The sequence below is a fragment of the Schistocerca gregaria genome, chromosome 1 (genome assembly GCF_023897955.1).
Source record: "Schistocerca gregaria isolate iqSchGreg1 chromosome 1, iqSchGreg1.2, whole genome shotgun sequence".
NCBI classification, from domain to species: domain Eukaryota; kingdom Metazoa; phylum Arthropoda; class Insecta; order Orthoptera; family Acrididae; genus Schistocerca; species Schistocerca gregaria.
In genome coordinates this window covers 847,064,491-847,083,656 of record NC_064920.1, presented here as the reverse complement: position 1 = coordinate 847,083,656, position 19,166 = coordinate 847,064,491, and the positions used below count along the sequence as shown (strand labels likewise).

Sequence of the window (19,166 nt, the reverse complement as noted above, 5' to 3'; positions counted from 1 at the left end):
CCAATGCCATCCTGCGGGGATGCTAGCCATGTTTACAAGATGTGCTATGTCAGTTCATGAAGGCTGTTGGCCGAAGGTAAGAAGGACACAATCCTGAAATATGCGTTCATATTCTTACATATTAGGGGACTACTTGCTAACCATGAAAAACATCCTAATTCAGCAACACCATCACCTCAGTACTTCACTGGCGGCACTACACATGATTCAGGTAAATTTCTCCAGGTATTCGCCCAACTCAAACCCCAGTCTAACGCACAGCTTTCCGGGTTGGGAAGGAGCGCCTGGTCCCCGGCACGAATCCGCCCGGAGGACTTTTGTCGAGGTCCAGTAAGCTGGCTAAGCTGGCCAGTCTGTGGATGGTTTTCAGGTAGTTTTCCATCTGCCTCGGCGAATGCGGGCTGGTTCCCCTTATTCCGCCTCAGCTACACTATGTCGGCGATTGCTGCGCAAACACGTTCTCCATGAACGACACCATTACTCTACCACGCAAACATAAGGGTTACACCCGTCTGGTGTGAGACGTACTCTGGGGGGTGGGGGGAACCGCACAATAACCCTGAAAGAGTGGTTCGGTATGGGGCGGCGGAGGGGTGAAGTGGACTGAGGTAGTCGTCTTGGGGTTGTGGACCACTGCGGCTGCGGCACGGACGGAGCCTCTCAAGCCGGCCGGAGTGGCCGAGCGGTTCTAAGCGCGCAGTCCGGAACCGTGCGACTGCTACGGTCGCAGGTTCGAATCCTACCTCGGCCATGGATGTGTGTGATGTCCTTAGGTTAGTTAGGTTTAAGTGGTTCTAAGTTCTAGGAGACCCCAGATGTCAACTCCCATAGTGATCAGAGCCATTTGAACCATTTCATACACATTTTAACAGTTTGAAATATATGAAATGCAACATTATGTAAAATTTAGAATTGCAAAAGTTCCGCAGCGTGTTTTAGGTGACAGCTAACAGGCTTCACGTGTCCAATAAATGCAGTGAAACGACATGAAAATGTCTGTTTAAGAAAGCTACAGAAACGACATTGACGGGAAATATTGCGAACTGGGCGTATTAATACACAAATCACTTTGACGATGGCAACACAGGGTTGTAATCATTCTATACATCGCCTCTTCTGACGCGTTCAACCTATTAAATAAATGCATAACAGACTTGAGTCTGATTTTGGCACAATGTAGTATGTCCATTCTCTGCTCTGCTATTAGGAGGATCGAAAACAGAGACACACAGTTGACACACGTACACCACATCATTTCAGATGACGATGGTTGGTAGGCGATAATATGTTACTTGTACACAGAATCCGGCGGTGAAGCTTACGACATAAGAATACTGTATCCATTTATACCGGGCAACAAATTATAAGCGGTTAGATACTATCAGCTCTTGTGAGAACTTGACTTTTAGAATGTATATAAAAATCTTGTAAAGATTCTTGAGATGGGTCTACGACATAATCTACCCACATTCACTGAATAACTGAACGTCATCGATGTTTCCGGTGAATGGTTCGTATTTAACGATGATAGTGACTTTAAATCGACAGTGTTATGCCGATTGCTATAATATTAATGCAGAATTATAAAACACCCTTAGCACTGAATGCGGCACTATTCTTTGCGGCTAAAACTGGAATTTTAAGAGATGCATAATCTATAAATTAGGCAGAAAATAACATTAGGATTAAACGTCTCGTGGACCACCAAATCATTAGAGACACAACACGAGTTCTGATTTGACAATACAGTGAAGTAAATTGTACTTGTCCCTTTCAAATAAACCGTCCCAGCATTTGCCTTAATCGGTTTGGGGAAGTCACAGAAAACCCAAATATGGATGGCCGGACGTGAATTCGATCCCATCTCTTTCAGAATGTTAGTCCAGCGTCTTAACCACTACACCACCTCGCTCCGTTTCTGTAACTTAGATATGAGTATATGGCGGATCTGGGTCTGTGGTGCATTTACCAGGAATTAGTGGAGCTATAGGCTTATTTAAGTTAGCTGGCACCTGAAACCTGAGATCCGAGGTATCCATGTATCCTAAGTATTGTTTGCTATCAGCGAACAAAGTGCTCTACTTTCAATAGTGATAGAAAAACATCAATTTAAAGTCTCTAATTTCTGCAAACATCAAGTGAAAATTATGAAATTAATTAGAGGCGGAGTCATCACAACATCCATGACACGGGTGGCATTTACCGTCCCAGAAGAAAGAAATCTATAACCTCGTATCTCGCAAACTATTAAACTCACTAACATACTTCTTCCGTTGATTCTCAATATACTTTGCTCGACAATAGATCTTTCGTTACCATCGTAACATATTGCGCTTGCTCTCCATAATTCAGCACATGTGTGTCCATAGTGTCTGTAGTTGCTTTATAATTACTGAAGGGATTTTAAATGTCTGTGCAGTTACTATAAGGTATGCATTTTTTGTCGCGAAACGCGTTCGTTTTATTGATGTAAAACATCACAGTTGTATGTAATGAAATATATTTATAATTTACCCTGCTTTCTGGATCTAAAAACAATTCATTACGAAAAATGCTGAGATGTAATTTTACTTGCTGTCTTTTCTGTCCGATTTTCGCTCACATCATAAAGTGGTGGTCTGTGTGGAAATTTTTGAAATATTCCCTCGTTTGGTACAACATATATAGGTTGAGCAAGAACTTCAACGAAAATTTCTGAGGAAAAAAGTCTAGTGAAGAGGGCTTTAAAATGCACACGTTAACAGCTATGAACTGTCATTCATTTTCGCCACTGTGAGACATATCTCTTCTATTGAATGCCCTTTGGTTTTCATTTTTTGAGAGGTGGTAGTATGAACCAAAACAAGAAAAAAAAAGTCCAGTAAACGTAAGCTCTATGACGCACATCTTAAGAACAATTTCCGCTTGTTCATTTTTGCTGTCGTAAAACACTGAACAAATGCTCATAACTGTTAAGGTATGTATTTTAGGGTCGATGTTTACAGGACGTTTTTTCTTCTTCTGGCCCATATTACCGCCTCTCATAATATGAAACGCAAAAAGCTTGCGGTAGAAGAGATGTGTGTCGCAAGAGCGAACCTGTAGAAGTGCTCATAGTTATGAGTTATGAGCTATACTACTCCTACTTCTTAAAGTTTGTCGGTGGACTTCTGGTTCACCCTATATATGTAGAAGGTGTCCCTCTTAAGAGTCTTTCTAAGAGTCACTGGCGTTGCGGCAGATATTTTCAATATAGCTTTTCGAATGTGTAGCAGGTGTCAGTCCAGACGAGTAGTACTCATCATACATGCGTATTTCATGCTAAACGCAGTGTCATCAGAAAGCGTCTGTTTGTTTTGCGGTAGAAACGGGAAACCTGGTGCCGTCCTGGCCCGCTTTGACAGCTAGTGCCATGCAGCAGCGCAGCTCAGTCGCTGCTGGAGCGTTGATTATTCCTCGTGTTTCGCTGTCCTTATTAATACATATTGACAAAACTAAAGCCTCTCTAATTGTGGACCGCTCTATCAAGTGGGTATGTAAAATTACACTTCCAAAATCACATAGTTTGTAACAGAAAGCAAACGGAAACTTTCCGTTGACACTGTACTCGCACGAAACACCTAATGGCCAGTATTTGTTTGCGCTGAATACAGCTTCACGCTGCAAAAACGGAATTGAAAATATCTGCAGAAACACCAGAAAAAATCTGCCAGCCGAGTCGTAGTAGGGACACTTGCAACGCCAGGGCTGTTCTCTACTGTACAGCGAGGTGACATTAGTCATGGTATACCTTCAAAATGGCTCTGAGCACGATGGGACTTAACATTTGAGGTCATCAGTCCCCTAGAACTTACAACTACTTAAACCTAATTACCCTAAGGACATCACACACATCCTTGCCCGAAGCAGGAATCGAACCTGCGACCGTAGCGGTCGCGCTGTTCCAGACTGAAGCGCCTAGAAACGCTCGGCCACACTGGCCGGCCATGGTATACCTCCTAATATAGTGTCGGATTTCCTTTTGCCCGACTTAGCGCTGTAACTCAACGTGGCATGAACTGAACAAATTGCTGGAAGTCCCCTGGAGACATATTGAGTCGTGCAGCTTCTATAGCTGCCCATAATTCTCAAAATGTTGCCGAAGCAGGATTTTGTGCACAAAGTGACCCTTCGATTACGTCCCAAAAATGTTCGACTGGATTCATGGCGGACGATCTGGCTGGCTAAATCATTCGCTCGAATTGTCCACCGAGTGGGATAGCGCAGTGGTTAACACACTATACTCGCATTCGAGAGGACGACGGTTCAAACTCGCGTTTTCCGTGATTTCCCTAAATCGTTTCAGGCACATGCTGGGATGGTTCCCTTGGAAGGGCACTGCCGATTTCCTTCCCTATACTTCCCTAATCCGAGCTTGCGCTCCGTCTCTAATGACCTCTTTGTCGACGGGACGTTAAACACTAATCTCCTCCGCCTCCTCCTCGAATTGTCCAGAGAGTTCTTCAAACCACTCACGAACAATCGCCGTCTAGTGATGTCGCGTATTGTCATCCATAAAAATTCCATCGCTCTGTGGAACATGAGGTCCATGAATAGCTGCAAATTGTCTCCCAGTAGCCGTGCATACAGAGGACCCAGTCCATTCCATGAACACAGCCCACACCATTAAGGAGCTACCACCAGCTTGCACAGTGTTTTGTATGTCCATGGTTTCGTGAGATCTATGCCACACTCAAACTCTACCATCACCTCTTACCAACTAAAACCGGAACTCATCTGACTAGGTCACAGTTTTCCAGTCTCCTAGAACCCAACGGATTTGGTCACGATCTCAGGAGAAGCTCTGCAGGTGATATCGTGTAGCAAAAGCATTCGCGTCGGTAGTCTGTTGCCATTGCCCACTGATGCCAGATTTCACCGCACCGTCCTATCGAATACGTTCGTCGTACGTCTCACATTGAGTTTTGACGCAGTATTGCTTGTCTGTAAGCCCTGATAACTCCATGCAAAATCCTTTGCTCTCGGTCGTTAAGTAAAGGCCGTCAGCCACCGCATTGTCATGATGAGAGCTAATTCCCGAAATATGGTATACTCGACATACTCTTGACACTGTGGATCTCGGAATGTTGAATTTTTCCCTCGTGCAGCCATAATCACGTCAGAAACCTTTTCACGTGATTCACCTGAGTACAGAGGCCAAGTCCGCCAATGGACTGCCCTTTTATGCCTTGTGCACACGATACTTCCGCCATTTATGTATGTGCATATCGCTGTCCCACGACTTTTGTAGCCTCACTGTATACGTACAAGGCGTATAAAAAATGCGTCACATAATCTTACTGCAGACAATATTAGTCAAAATTGGAAAAAGTTTCCTAGAATGGTACGTCCAGGAACTGATACCTGTTGAATAGGAGCCAATCCGTCGTCTGATTCCCATCTGTCTGTTACTTAGAAGTAGACACTACACGCAATGCTGCATGTGGTTTCCATGTATCCAGACACATCCTTAAGCCCTTCTTCACGGTATATCACGCAGTCTTTCAAATACAACTCGCTGCTTCCGGGTTATTTCATGTGGTTGGTCACACGCTCCTGTAACGCCTGCAGTCTTTCAATTCAGGAACCGCTGCGGCGAGTTGCTATCGCACGATGTGTAGAAACTGGCGTGGTGCCTCGTCGTGTATATATCACAGTCTGCCATCATCAGTGTCCTGTGAATTACAAAGATTCAGATATGTGCAATGAACAACGTCAGTAAGGCAGCCTACACTACCGAATACTATACACTACTGGCCACAAGTAAAGCGGCCATATCTCATCAGGTATTGGTTTCCAAACATACGGTTTTAGGAAACATTCTTCTGGTTTTGACCAGGCGTACCTCATGCAGAAATATCTTACACTATTTTTATAAACCAGACTGCATATACATGGTGATTTAGCTTCCCTTACCGATGTCGCCTTATGCAACCTGCACTATTATACCTGACCTTCAAAAACAAGCGCGACATTTTCATATTCTGTGGCTCACTACGCGCAAACTATTAGTCCTACAGGAAAAATGAACAAGGCCTTTTATAGGAAATTTAATGTCTTTCAATTTTGTTCTGGGAAACGTTGTCGCTGGAGGCCACATTTTTTGAATTATTCAAGAAAAACGCACAGAAATGACCTTCAGAACCACTTCCTCACCCACATTCATCCCTCTTCCGTCACGATTTTTAGTATGTTATTCGTGGTACTCATTCCTACCACTGTACAAAAATTTATGCTAAAACTAATTATATTAACATTTCAATCCAAATGTAACCCTTACAAGCACAGTAGTTTCGTATCAGAAGGCCTGACGAATATAACAATGCACTTGTTTATTTGATACTGATAAAATTCTCAAAACTGTTAGGCAAAATTTGCAATTTTCATAAACGCTAATTTTATAATTTGCAAGTGCTCGATTAAGCCCATTGTGTAATAAGACCAGTCAATGAAAACTAAAATGTGGGAAACAATTTTTTCTATCGCAAGTTTTTGTAGGGGGTGCCTTGCATAACATACTAGAAATCCTGATCGATGGGGGCTGATTATGGTAATTGGGGTGCGTTTGATGGTCATTTTTGTACGTTTTTCTTTAATATCTCTGAAACTACGGCAACTAGTGAAAATGTACTCCGGTACGAAATTTAACTACATTAAATTTCCTACAAAAAGGTCCTGTTCATTTTTTTCTGTAGGTCTAGTAGTTTGCGCATAGTGACTGAGAGAACATGAAAATCTCACGAGTGATTTTTGAAGGCCAGATATAACATTGCGGATTGCATGAAACGACATCAGTCCGGGCATCTGTATACATAATTCCCAGAAAACGGAGTTCTTTTGTAATTTGGATTACATGTAATTCATAACAATAAAGACTCTGTTTCCTACAAAAATCATTTAAAATTCTGGTATTCACATACTGCATATATCTTTATAAAGTCTCTAAGGAGGTCAAAATTTTTTTTCTTGATTTTAACTGTGGCCAGACTTGTATTTTTTACTGAAATGGCATAAATTTTCGCACCATGAAAAGTCTGCTACTAGAAAACTGTCAGGCACTGTTTTGCACAGAGGAACTGGCAACACAGTGCGACCCGCTAGTGCCAGGCTCGCAGTGGTGCATGGGTGTTGGGAGCAGTCCACCATGCTCCACTATTAAATGAAAATTAACTTAAATTGAACCTGTAGCTACCGTAACCGTCTGGTCTGATGGAATCTGCCATTCATCGCTGTTGTTGGTTGTTGCAGGGTTCTCGGTTGTGTGCTACCAGTGCAACTCGCAGTACGACCCCCGGTGCGGTGACCCATTCGACCCGTACACCCTGGGCGAGGTGAACTGCAGCATGAAGCCGCCGCTGGAGCACCTGGGCAAGATCCAGCCCACCATCTGCCGCAAGATTGTCCAGAGAGGTGAGCACCCGGCGCAACATGAACCCTCCACCAGCCCTCAGTACCATCCCGAAAGTAGCCGACTGCAAGATTACGTTCTCACACCACTGAATTTATTTATCTGAGCAACACTAGAAGCTACACTGCCTGACAAAAAAAGTGAAGCACCCAAAAGGGAAGGAGGAAACGAAATGAAACCTTACGGGTTGGGTGGGAGAGTATGTGATGTTATTTTAGTTATTACAAAATCGAGTCAAATCTATAAAGAAATTGGCAGTATGGGCCCATTCATCACCATGACGTTGCACCCTCTCCGACCTAGATGAATGTGCTGATTATGTTGGGAAGGATTTCATAAAACCGTTGTGTTTGGGCTGAAGCATGGTGGCCCACAACTGTTGTAACTGGTTATATTATCCTGGATACTAACTCTGGAACAGAGTTGCTGCCCAAGACAGTCCTACACATGTCCTGTCGGGAATAGATGTTTGCTGGCCGTAGAAGTAACCCAACATTACGTAGACAGTTCATAGAGGCATGTGCTATTTGTGAACAGCATTGTCCTGTTAAAAAGTGGCACCACTACACTGATCAGTCAGAACATTATGATCACCTACCTAATAGCCGGTATGTCCATCTTTGGTACGGATAACAACGGCAACGTGTCGTGACATGGAAGTAGTTAGGCTTTGGTAGACCGCTGGAGGGATCTGGCACCACATGTGCACACACAAGTCACCTAATCCCGAGCTCTGAAGACACGTTCAATCACATCCTAGATGTGTTCGATCGGTTTCAGATCTGGCGAGTTGGGGGGCCAGCACATCAATTGGAACTCGCCACTGTGTTCCTTGAACCACTCCATCACACTCATGGCCTTGTGACATGGCGCACTATCTTGTTGAAAAATGCTTCTGCTGTCGGGAAACACGATCATCATGAAGGGGTGTAAGTGGTCTGCAACCGATGTAAAATACCCCTTGGGCGTCATGTTGTCTTGCACGATCTCTGATGGACCCATGGATGCCCACGTTAAAGTTCCCCAGAGCAAACCTGAGCCCCCGCCAGCCTGTTTCCGTCTCGCAGTACAGGTGTCAAGGAGCTGATCCCCTGGAAGACGACGAAATCGCGCCCTCCCATCGGCAGGATGAAGAAGGTATCGCGGTTCGGCAGATCACCAAACGCTCTGACAATGCGCCACGTCCAGCGCCGATAGTCACATGCTCATTTCAGTCGTAGTTGCCGACGTCATGGTGTTAACATTGGCACATTCACGGGTAGTGGGCCGCAGAGGCCCGTCGTTAGGAGTATTCGGTGCACTGTGTATTCAGACACACTTGTACACTGCCCAGCACTAAAATCTGATGTTAGTTCCGCTACATTTCGCCGCCTGTCCTGTTTCACCTGTCTGCCCAGCATAAGACGTCCGACATCTGTAATGAGGGGTTGCCACCCAAGTCCATCACGTCTGGACGTGGTTTCACCTTGGTTTCGCCACGCGTTGAAGAAACTCACCACAGCAGTCCTTGAACACTCGACAAGTCATGTAATTTCCGAAATGCTCGTGCCGAGCCTCCGGACCACTACAATCTGCACTTGGTCAAACTCAGACAGATCGCGCATCTTCCACGTTCTACACACGGACAGCACGCCCACGGATACTACGTGCACCGTGCGTGTGTCAGACTAGCAGTCGTTCCTCGCCAGGTGACGCTACTATCGCTTGGACGCGTTTGTGTCGACAGTGGGTCGATAGTCATAATGTTCTGGTTTATCAGTATGCGTTGTCGCATGAGAGATAGTTGGTGAGGACGCAGCATGTCCAATACATACCGTTGGTCCGTCAGAGTTCCTCAATACTACCAGCCGTGACTTGATGTCATACGCGATGGCACACCACATCATGTCGCCAGGGGTAAGACCGCAGTGCATCTCGAAAACATCTGAAGAATGAGATCTCCCTCCAGCTCGTCGCCAGACTCACTGATGAAGGTCACTCAGGGTAGTGCAGAGCAATGATACATGCGACGTCATTCATCAGCAGTTCCGTCTCAGCACTATTCCAAATGCAGCAGTTTATGTTGTGGCGTCAGTAGCAGCCTACGAAAGAAACGGGAATACTCTATCAAGCTGCTTCTAGACCCCGAGCAAAGGTGCAGGCTGATGCAAAATGTTACCAGGAGTCCAGTACTTGTTGTGGAATGAGAGGCGTACATGTGAAGAAGTTACGATGTTCTTGCTGCGAAATATGATGATCCTCCATTGTGGTGGTCAGAAAAGACGACTGCAACCATGGCGTCGAATATAACTGCCCTTACAGTCCGACAAAGTCCAATATCTGGTCAGTGGCACATCCGAATGCCTCACAAATTTGGATATTACACGATTCAACCAGCCAGAGACCCACAACGAGGTCTCTTTCAAACCACTGTTTCGTATGAGTACATGGCATCTGTCATCATTCAACATCTTCCATTGTTCGCGTCCCTTGTGTATCCTATTAGGTATAGTTTAAAGAACAAAACACGAACAACCCTAATGCACTCTGACGGCCTTTGTACCTGTTACAGATAGGTACGTCTCTAAACATTTCCTAATGGATGGTTCGTACTTGTGCGAAGTCACGTTAACATCCGACGATATCGCCTGGGTGCTTCACTTTTTTCTGTCTGGCAAAGTACACTCCTGGAAATTGAAATAAGAACACCGTGAATTCATTGTCCCAGGAAGGGGACACTTTATTGACACATTCCTGGGGTCAGATACATCACATGATCACACTGACAGAACCACAGGCACATAGACACAGGCAACAGAGCATGCACATGTCGGCACTAGTACAGTGTATATCCACCTTTCGCAACAATGCAGGCTGCTATTCTCCCATGGAGACGATCGTAGAGATGCTGGATGTAGTCCTGTGGAACGGCTTGCCATGCCATTTCCACCTGGCGCCTCAGTTGGACCAGCGTTCGTCCTGGACGTGCAGACTGCGTGAGACGACACGTTGGGTGGCACGGGATATATGCGGACGTGCATTGTCCTGTTGGAACAGCAAGTTCCCTTGCCGGTCTAGGAATGGTAGAACGATGGGTTCGATGACGGTTTGGATGTACCGTGCACTATTCAGTGTCCCCTCGACGATCACCAGAGGTGTACGGCCAGTGTAGGAGATCGCTCCCCACACCATGATGCCGGGTGTTGGCCCTGTGTGCCTCGGTCGTATGCAGTCCTGATTGTGGCGCTCACCTGCACGGCGCCAAACACGCATACGACCATCACTGGCACCAAGGCAGAAGCGACTCTCATCGCTGAAGACGACACGTCTCCATTCGTCCCTCCATTCACGCCTGTCGCGACACCACTGGAGGCGGGCTGCACGATGTTGGGGCGTGAGCGGAAGACGGCCTAACGGTGTGCGGGACCGTAGCCCAGCTTCATGGAGACGGTTGCGAATGGTCCTCGCTGATACCCCAGGAGCAACAGTGTCCCTAATTTGCTGGGAAGTGGCGGTGCGGTCCCCTACGGCACTGCGTAGGATCCTACGGTCTTGGCGTGCATCCGTGCATCGCTGCCGTCCGGTCCCAGGTCGACGGGCATGTGCACCTTCCGCCGACCACTGGCGACAGCATCGATGTACTGTGGAGACCTCACGCCCCACGTGTTGAGCAATTCGGCGGTACGTCCACCCGGCCTCCCGCATGCCCACTATACGCCCTCGCTCAAAGTCCGTCAACTGCACATACGGTTCACGTCCACGCTGTCGCGGCATGCTACCAGTGTTAAAGATTGCGATGGAGCTCCGTATGCCACGGCAAACTGGCTGACACTGACGGCGGCGGTGCACAAATGCTGCGCAGCTAGCGCCATTCGACGGCCAACACCGCGGTTCCTGGTGTGTCCGCTGTGCCGTGCGTGTGATCATTGCTTGTACAGCCCTCTCGCAGTGTCCGGAGCAAGTATGGTGGGTCTGACACACCGGTGTCAATGTGTTCTTTTTTCCATTTCCAGGAGTGTATATGTATCATTACATATCATAAATTAAGCACTCGGTCGCGTTTCCCTGTCTGTTTAATCTGGATAATTTCAGGAATTAACTGTAAACATTTTGATACGGTTTTACTGATATTTATTTATTTATTTGCTGCCATTTACAAATGACCAGCCATCTTGTTACTAAGACAGGTCATACTTTCACAATATAAAATTGTACATTTACAGAATGTGATACTTATTTGTTATTTCTTATTTTAATAAGAATTAATAATATTGCATCCTTAAATACTTATAAACTTAAAAGTAATTAAGAAACTAAAATCTTAAAATTAGCAATTTATGTATGGAAGATAGGAATTTATGAAGACAGAGAAGAGGATATGACATATTGTAACTTTAAGACATTATAAATTCAGAAATTTTTTTTCTAAAATAAACAAGATTCTCACATTTAAGGTGGATAGATAAAAAAATGTATGAAATTTTAAAAAATGGGAACTCGAGTTCTAAACCATAACCATATATTTAGGAAGAATAAAAACAGAAGATAGGAAAGATGATAGTGGAAGAATATCCCTTCACCTAGTGCGTATGATGGTGAGTGTCTTGGAATTGTCCATCGAGCCACCGACCGCCAATCACAGCTCTTCACCTAAATCTAACGTCTACTCTAGATTTCCTAATAATTAAACGTTAACCTCAATTTTTTAGGCTGTTGTGTTGCTTATTTAGGGTATTTCTTCATTTTCATTTACGGTCGTGTCGGGATCAATGTCAATACCTGATTCCATGTCGGAATCAGTGCTGTTTTCCACCCTGTGGGTTCCTTCCTGTCTTTGCATGCAGGTTCGTTGTCTGACTCGGACATTCTATAGGTCGCTTTGGATATATCATCAATGGTCTTCGTCTCTGAGCATTACGTTTATGGTATCTTCGATATTGTTGAGGTTTAAGTGTATTGTGTGTCTGATGTTGGTACATCGCCCGTAGGAAAATATAATGTGGTCTGGAGAGCCTTCTTCCGCACATGTGCATGTTGGCGTCTGCCTCAGACTCACGCGGTTTAAGTGCGCAGGATAAGAGCCGTGTCCTATTAAGAAGTGGACCATACCGCAGCTGGGATCTATATGTTTGAGTTTTAGTCTCTCCCATACATCGGAAAAAACTGATGTAGCCCGCGGCCTTAATCACTTGTATTCCACTCACCTTGCCAGGTATCCATCCTCCAATTTGTCAATTGGCGTTTCGTGTCAGTTGGCGTTCCAGTGATCTGTCGAACCCGGTCGTGCCTTCCAAACTTAAGCCAGAATGTAGCCGCTTTATATCTTACAGTAATGTCTATTTGGTAGATTTCGAGCCTCACACTAAGTGATTCCACTGAAGGGTGTGCCGAAAGCTCCCGAAGGTCTAAGAAAACGCTTCTTTGTCAGCTGCCTTCATTGTTACGACTGCCTTGGAGGCCTTCCGAACTGTAGGCACGCAACCCAGCCGTAGACCGTCGATTGGCAGAGTTGTAAGGAATGGGGTGATCTGTTATGTTTTAATACTTCTGAATGAATTGCGTCTGGTTCAGGTGCTTTCTTTTTTTTTTGTGCTCTGAGATCGCTATCGCCACTTCTTGTTGCGCAACAGTACAGGTGACTGTGACAGTGTTGTATGGTGCGTTCAATTCATCATTCAGTGTTGCTTGTTGGTGTGTGTCACTGACGGCGAAGTCATCAGGTAGGAGCCTGAGCAACAGGAACTGTTCTGTTTGTCTCCATCCCTTTGTCATCGCGCCGACATCCTTTGTTAGCGTTCCCCGAAAAGTGGGCTATTTATTTTTTCAATACTTATTTATTTTGAATCCCACCATATGTTTGTCTATATTTGAGATGCCATATGTATGTCCACATGTTGTTTACGTGCTTTGAATAATCCGTTTTTGTACTGGTCTTCTTTGTCTATCTCTCTCTGCTTTCGACCGTTGGTATAATCGTCTCTCTCTTCGGGCTTCTTGCTTTAGTCTAGTCAGTTTATTTGTCCATGGTATTTGTATGAATTTTGTGTTCTGTGTTTTTGGTGTGGATGTGTTTTGTGCTTTTCTGACGAGATCGGTAAGCATGTAAGTCAATGCTTTCGTCGATGGTTTCAAGGATTCCGTCTTGTACTATTCCTCTCAGTCTCTCCCAGTCAGCTTCATGGAATAGTAAGTGTCGGGTGTGTACTGTATTGTTTGTGTTGTTTTTTCTTACTAGTCTGAAAGTGATAGCGTCGTTGTTGTCACTAACAGTAATGTGTTCTTGTCCATTATGTGTTCTCTGGCAGCGTTATTTACGAGTGTGATCTATATTGGCTTCTGATCCCTCAAGTCCACTGTGTGTTGGTATGTTTCCTTCTACGTTAACTACGTTTAGTCACTTTTCTGTCTGATGTCGTTTATTATGCGTCCTCTGTCGCCTGTTGTGTTGGAATTCCACTGTGTGGATCTGGCGTTTATGTCCTTATCTTGTGCGTATTCGGCTATTAGTTTTATATAATTTGCATAGGGCGCTTTGGAATGACTCTATTGGGCATATAGCGAAGCAATTACCCATGTATCTCCTTGATATGAAAGTTGAGTTGTTACCAAGTGTTCATTACATAATTCGGTTATTTTGACAATATTTATATGTTTATTTAATATGGAAACTGCTACCTTGCTGTCCTGATTACCGGTTATGGTTGTTGTTGATACGGCGGTCCGGTTTTCGCCGGTATCTAAGTGTTGTGATTGATTTATTAACTCGTTCTCTAATTCCTCTATTCTTTGGATTAACGAGGTTTGAAAGTTAATCCTGTAGAACATTTGTTTGTTTATTAGTTTTGCTACCGCGTTATGTATCGCTCCATTTAAGGTCATGTTGTCAGGATACTCCACTGTACGAGTATTTGTGTAACTCTCCCCTAGTGTTGTTCAGTGAAATTGTGCGGGTATATGGTCGTAATTGTATGTGCTGCTCGTTAGTAGGTTCAGTTGTCCGTACCATGAGATGGCACAGCGGAAGATTCTGCTTCTAGAGGAGGGAGATTTGTGCTTTCTTGTAGTAGTGTCGTATATACACTACTGGCCATTAAAATTGCTACACGAAGAAGAAATGCAGATGATAAATGGGTATTCATTGGACAAATATATTATACTAGAACTGATATGTGATTATATTTTAACGCAATTTGGGTGCATAGATCCTGAGAAATCAGTACCCAGAACAACCACCTCTGGCCGTAATAACGGCCTTGACACGCCTGGGTATTGAGTCAAACAGAGCTTGAATGGCGTGTACAGGTTCAGCTGCCCATGCAGCTTCAACACGATACCACAGTTCATCAAGAGTAGTGACTGGCGTATTGTGACGAGCCAGTTGTTCGGCCACCATTGACCAGACGTTTTCAATTGGTGAGAGATATGGAGAATGTGCTGGCCAAGGCAGCAGTCGAACATTTTCTGTATCCAGAAACGCTCGTACAGGACCTGCAACATGCGGTCGTGCATTGTCCTGCTGAAATGTAGGGTTTCGCAAGGATCGAATGAAGGGTAGAGCCACGGGTCGTAACACATCTGAAATGTAACGTCCTCTGTTCAAAGTGCCGTCATTGCGAACAGGAGTTCACCGAGACGTATAACCAATGGCACCCCATGCCATCACCCCGGGTGATACTCCAGTATGGCGATGACGAATGCACGCTTCCAATGTGCGTTCACCGCGATGTCGCCAAACACGGTTGCGACCATCATGATGCTGTAAACAGAACCTGGATTCATCCGAAAAAATGACATTTTGCCATTCGTGCACCCAGGTTCGTCGTTGAGTACGCCATCGCAGGCGCTCCTGTCTGTGATGCAGCGTCAAGGATAACCGCAGCCACGGTCTCCGAGCTGAGCAGTCCATGTTGCTGCAAACGTTGTCGAGCTGTTCGTGCAGATGGTTTGTTGTCTTGCAAACGTCCCCATCTGTTGACTCTGTGATCAGACGTGGCTGCACGATCCGTTACAGCCTTGCGGATAAGATGCCTGTCATCTCGACTGCTAGTGATACGAGGCCGTTGGGATCCAGCACGGCGTTCCGTATTACCCTCCTGAACCAACCGATTCCATATTCTGCTAACAGTTATTGACTCTCGACCAACGCATGCAGAAGTGTCGTGATACGATAAACCGCAATCGCGATAGGCTACAATCCGACCTTTCTCAAAGTACCGACGTGATGGTACGCATTTCTCCTCCTTACACGAGGCATCACAACAACGTTTCACCAGGCAACGCCGGTCAACTGCTGTTTGTGTATGAGAAATCGGTTGGAAACTTTCCTCATGTCAGCAAGTTGTAGGTGTCGCCACCGGCGCCAACCTTGTGTGAATGCTCTGAAAAGCTAATCATTTGCATATCACAGCATCTTCTTCCTGTTGGTTAAATTTTGCTTCTGTAGCACGTCATCTTCGTGGTATAGCAATTTTAATGACCAGTAGTGCATTATCATTCCCAATGTTTATTACTGTGTATTGATTAATCATCATAATCAACACTGTCAATGAGCCTGACTAGTAATTGTCTATGTCTGCCGCTCTCTTGGTTTTGAGTTATTACATTCTCTTCTGCTGCATCTACATGGAATATATGCTATGGGTTCCACGGCCATGCTTTCGGACATTTTGTGATCGGCTTGGCCAATCTGCCGCATATAGCCTGTTTGTTTCTACATGTTTTGATGGAGTGATCATAGTCGCAGCACTTAAAACATTGACTCACAACGGTCAAGTCTTTGACATTAAGTGACTCGAAGTCAATGTACACCTTTTGTTTTTTGGTGAGATACCAGTAAAGTGTTGGTGTCACTTAAAGAACATTGCGGTTGTAACCACGCCCTTTGGGACCTGTTTTGAAGCGAATTTTCACGTCTTTCTCGAATTCTTGGTTCAAATGGCTCTAAGCATTATGGGACTTAACGTCTAAGGTCATCAGTCCCCTAGACTTACAACTACTTAAACGTAAGTAACCTAAGGACACCACACCATCCATGCCCGAGGCAGGATTCCAACCTGCGACCGTAGCAGCAGCGCGGTTCCGGACTGAAGCGCCTAGAGCCGCTCGGCCAAAGCGGCCAGTGCTCGAATTCTGCTGTAGACATTTTGTTGCTTAGCTTCTACTCAGAGGGACTATGTTACTGATAGGTAGATTGAATAGCCAGTAAGATCTGTGTATATAACTTGTAAATATGTGTGCAATTTTGCTGAGTTATGTTGAATTAAAGTCCCCTGCCACATTTTTCTGTCTGTATATGAAGGAAAATCTCAGGCGCTGCAGTAGGGGTTTTGATACTAGTATCACTAATTGATATAGTGATTCACGAAGAAGCTTTGTGTGTGTAATTTATTACCGCTATCCATGCGAAGCCATGCCTGGTCACTACTATATACAACCTGTGTGTTGCAAAAATGTGTCACATATTCCTCCAGAAAATAGTATTGTTCAAAATTAAAAGAAAAGTTCCTATTATGATATATCCGGTAACCGAAACCTTTCGAGATATGGAGCGATCTGCCTACTCATATCAATTTTTCTGTTACATAAGAGCATGTACAGTAAGCAGTGCTACGTCTGGTTACCACTCATCCTGACATCGTTTAGTCCTTTCTGTGTATGGATTCACTGCTCTTTCCAATAGAACTGACTCCATTCCAATTGCTTCAGATGTATTGGTCACAAGCTCTTACAACGTCTGAAGAAGGGCGATACGTTGGGCTTACATCAATGCCTTTAAATGTCCCCATAGCCAGAAATCCGACGGATTCAGGTCTGTTGAACAGGGAGACAAAGCTACTGGACGTTTTTGACCAGTCCATCGTCTGTGAAACGTTGTGATGAGGTACCGCTGCACGATCCGTAGAAAATGGAATCTGCAAGGGTAACTTTCTTCAATAGCGCTAGTAATTCGACGTGATACACATGAAGTGTCTTTCATCTTATCGGTGAAGTGTATGCCTCTATGGGTGTGTCTCCGACAATTCCTGTCCATTCATTGTTATTGAGGCGATCCTGATGTCTCACCTCCGTGGATTGCTCGAGGATTTGCTTCTGCCGACAAGTTCGTACTATGGGAACTTACTATACCTTCTCTTATGAATCCTGCCTGAAACATCCTAACTGAAACAACCTATATCCCAATAGGTACTGGTTTCGGAATGTATAATTATAGGAAATTCTAGCTTTGACCAATACCGTTTCCTATAGTAATATGTGATAGTTTTCTTAACATCTGTAAATAGAGTTGAGAGTGGAGGAATCCCATGTATCACCAGACCATATCAAGAGCCTTCATAACGTTGTGTGTACCAAATGAAATTGTTAGTTGTATTCGACACATTCACCGATTCGCTGACTCAGTCTGTGAGATTTCGAGCCAATTTCAGACATTATAATATGTAAGAATGAATTGTGTGGTGCAAGATGAAGGTCGGAAATGACAAGGAGAGTCATAAATCATTGGAAGTTACGGTTTACCGATGTTGATAAGGTAATTTCAAATTCGCGAGCTTCTTTAGAAACTTAGAAAATCTGGCTATAGGTACTGATGGAAAACAAATCACAACACCAAAAATTAATTAATGTAGAAAAACGAAATTTTGGGAATACTTTTGCCTAGGTAACAATCAGTGTAAGCGCGAGTATAAGCCATTGAAAATTTGAAATTATGGTACATTATTAACCGGCGTAACCATCAGAATGTGAAATTCAGATCCAAACGTGCATGCACGGTGTTGTACAGGTGCCGGATGTCATTTTGTGACAAGAAGTTCCATTACTATTCCACTTGGTCCGTCAGGACAGGGACGATTGACGCTGGTTGTGGATGACGCTGGAGTCGTCCGATGATGTCCCTTATGTGATCGATTGGAGACAGATCTAGTGATCAACAGGGCAAGAAAGCATGTCGACACTCTGTGGAGCATGTTGCGTTACAAAACGGTCTGTGGGCCAGCGTTATCCTGTTGAAAACAGCCCCTGGAGTGCTGTTCATGAATGGCAGCACAACAGGTCGAATCACCAGACTGACGTACATATTTGGAGTCAGGGTACGTGGGATAAGCACGTGAGTGCTCCAACTGTCTACAGAAATCGCACACCAGACCATAACTCCAGGCGCAGGAGCAGAGTGTCTAGAACGCAGGCAAGTTGACTGCAGGCCTCCAACTGGCCTCCTAAACAAATCACGGCTTCTTTGGCACCGAGGCAGCACCAGCTTTGGTCGGAAAATACAACATACCTCCACCCTGTCCTCCAACTAGCTCTCGCTTGACACCCCTGAAGTTGCAAACGGGGTTGGTTTGGGGTCAGTGGAATGCCTGCCTGCTACAGGGCGTCTGGCTCGGAGATGTCCTTGAAGTAACCGATTGGTAACAGTTCTTTGTGTCACTGTGATTCCCACTGATGCTCAAAGTGCTGCTGCAGACTCAGTGCAATGTGCCAGGGCCATATGCCGAACACAGTTGTCTTCACTGCCGGTAGTGCCACGTGGCCGTCCGGAGCCCGGTTTTCTTGCGATCGTACATTCCCGTTATCACCGCTGCCAGCAATCATCTACATTGGCTACATTCCTGCCAAGTCCTTCTGCATTATTGCAGAGGGAACACCCAGCTTCTTTAGCCCTATTGCACGACGTCGTTCAAACTCAGTGGGGTGCTGGTAGCGGCGTCCTCGTCACCTTAAAGGCATTCTTGACTAACATCAGCTGACCACATCCAGTCTG

At 45.0% G+C, this 19,166-nt stretch overlaps 1 protein-coding gene across 1 annotated transcript in view; it reads left to right on the top strand.

The window, feature by feature from the left end:
• LOC126272636 (uncharacterized) overlaps positions 1-19,166 on the top strand; it is a 354,968-nt gene that overhangs the window by 244,099 nt on the left and 91,703 nt on the right. Inside the window, exon 2 of the mRNA XM_049975613.1 lies at positions 7,267-7,428. Coding sequence (XP_049831570.1) covers positions 7,267-7,428 — 162 coding nt within the window. The remainder of the gene's footprint in view (positions 1-7,266; positions 7,429-19,166) is intronic.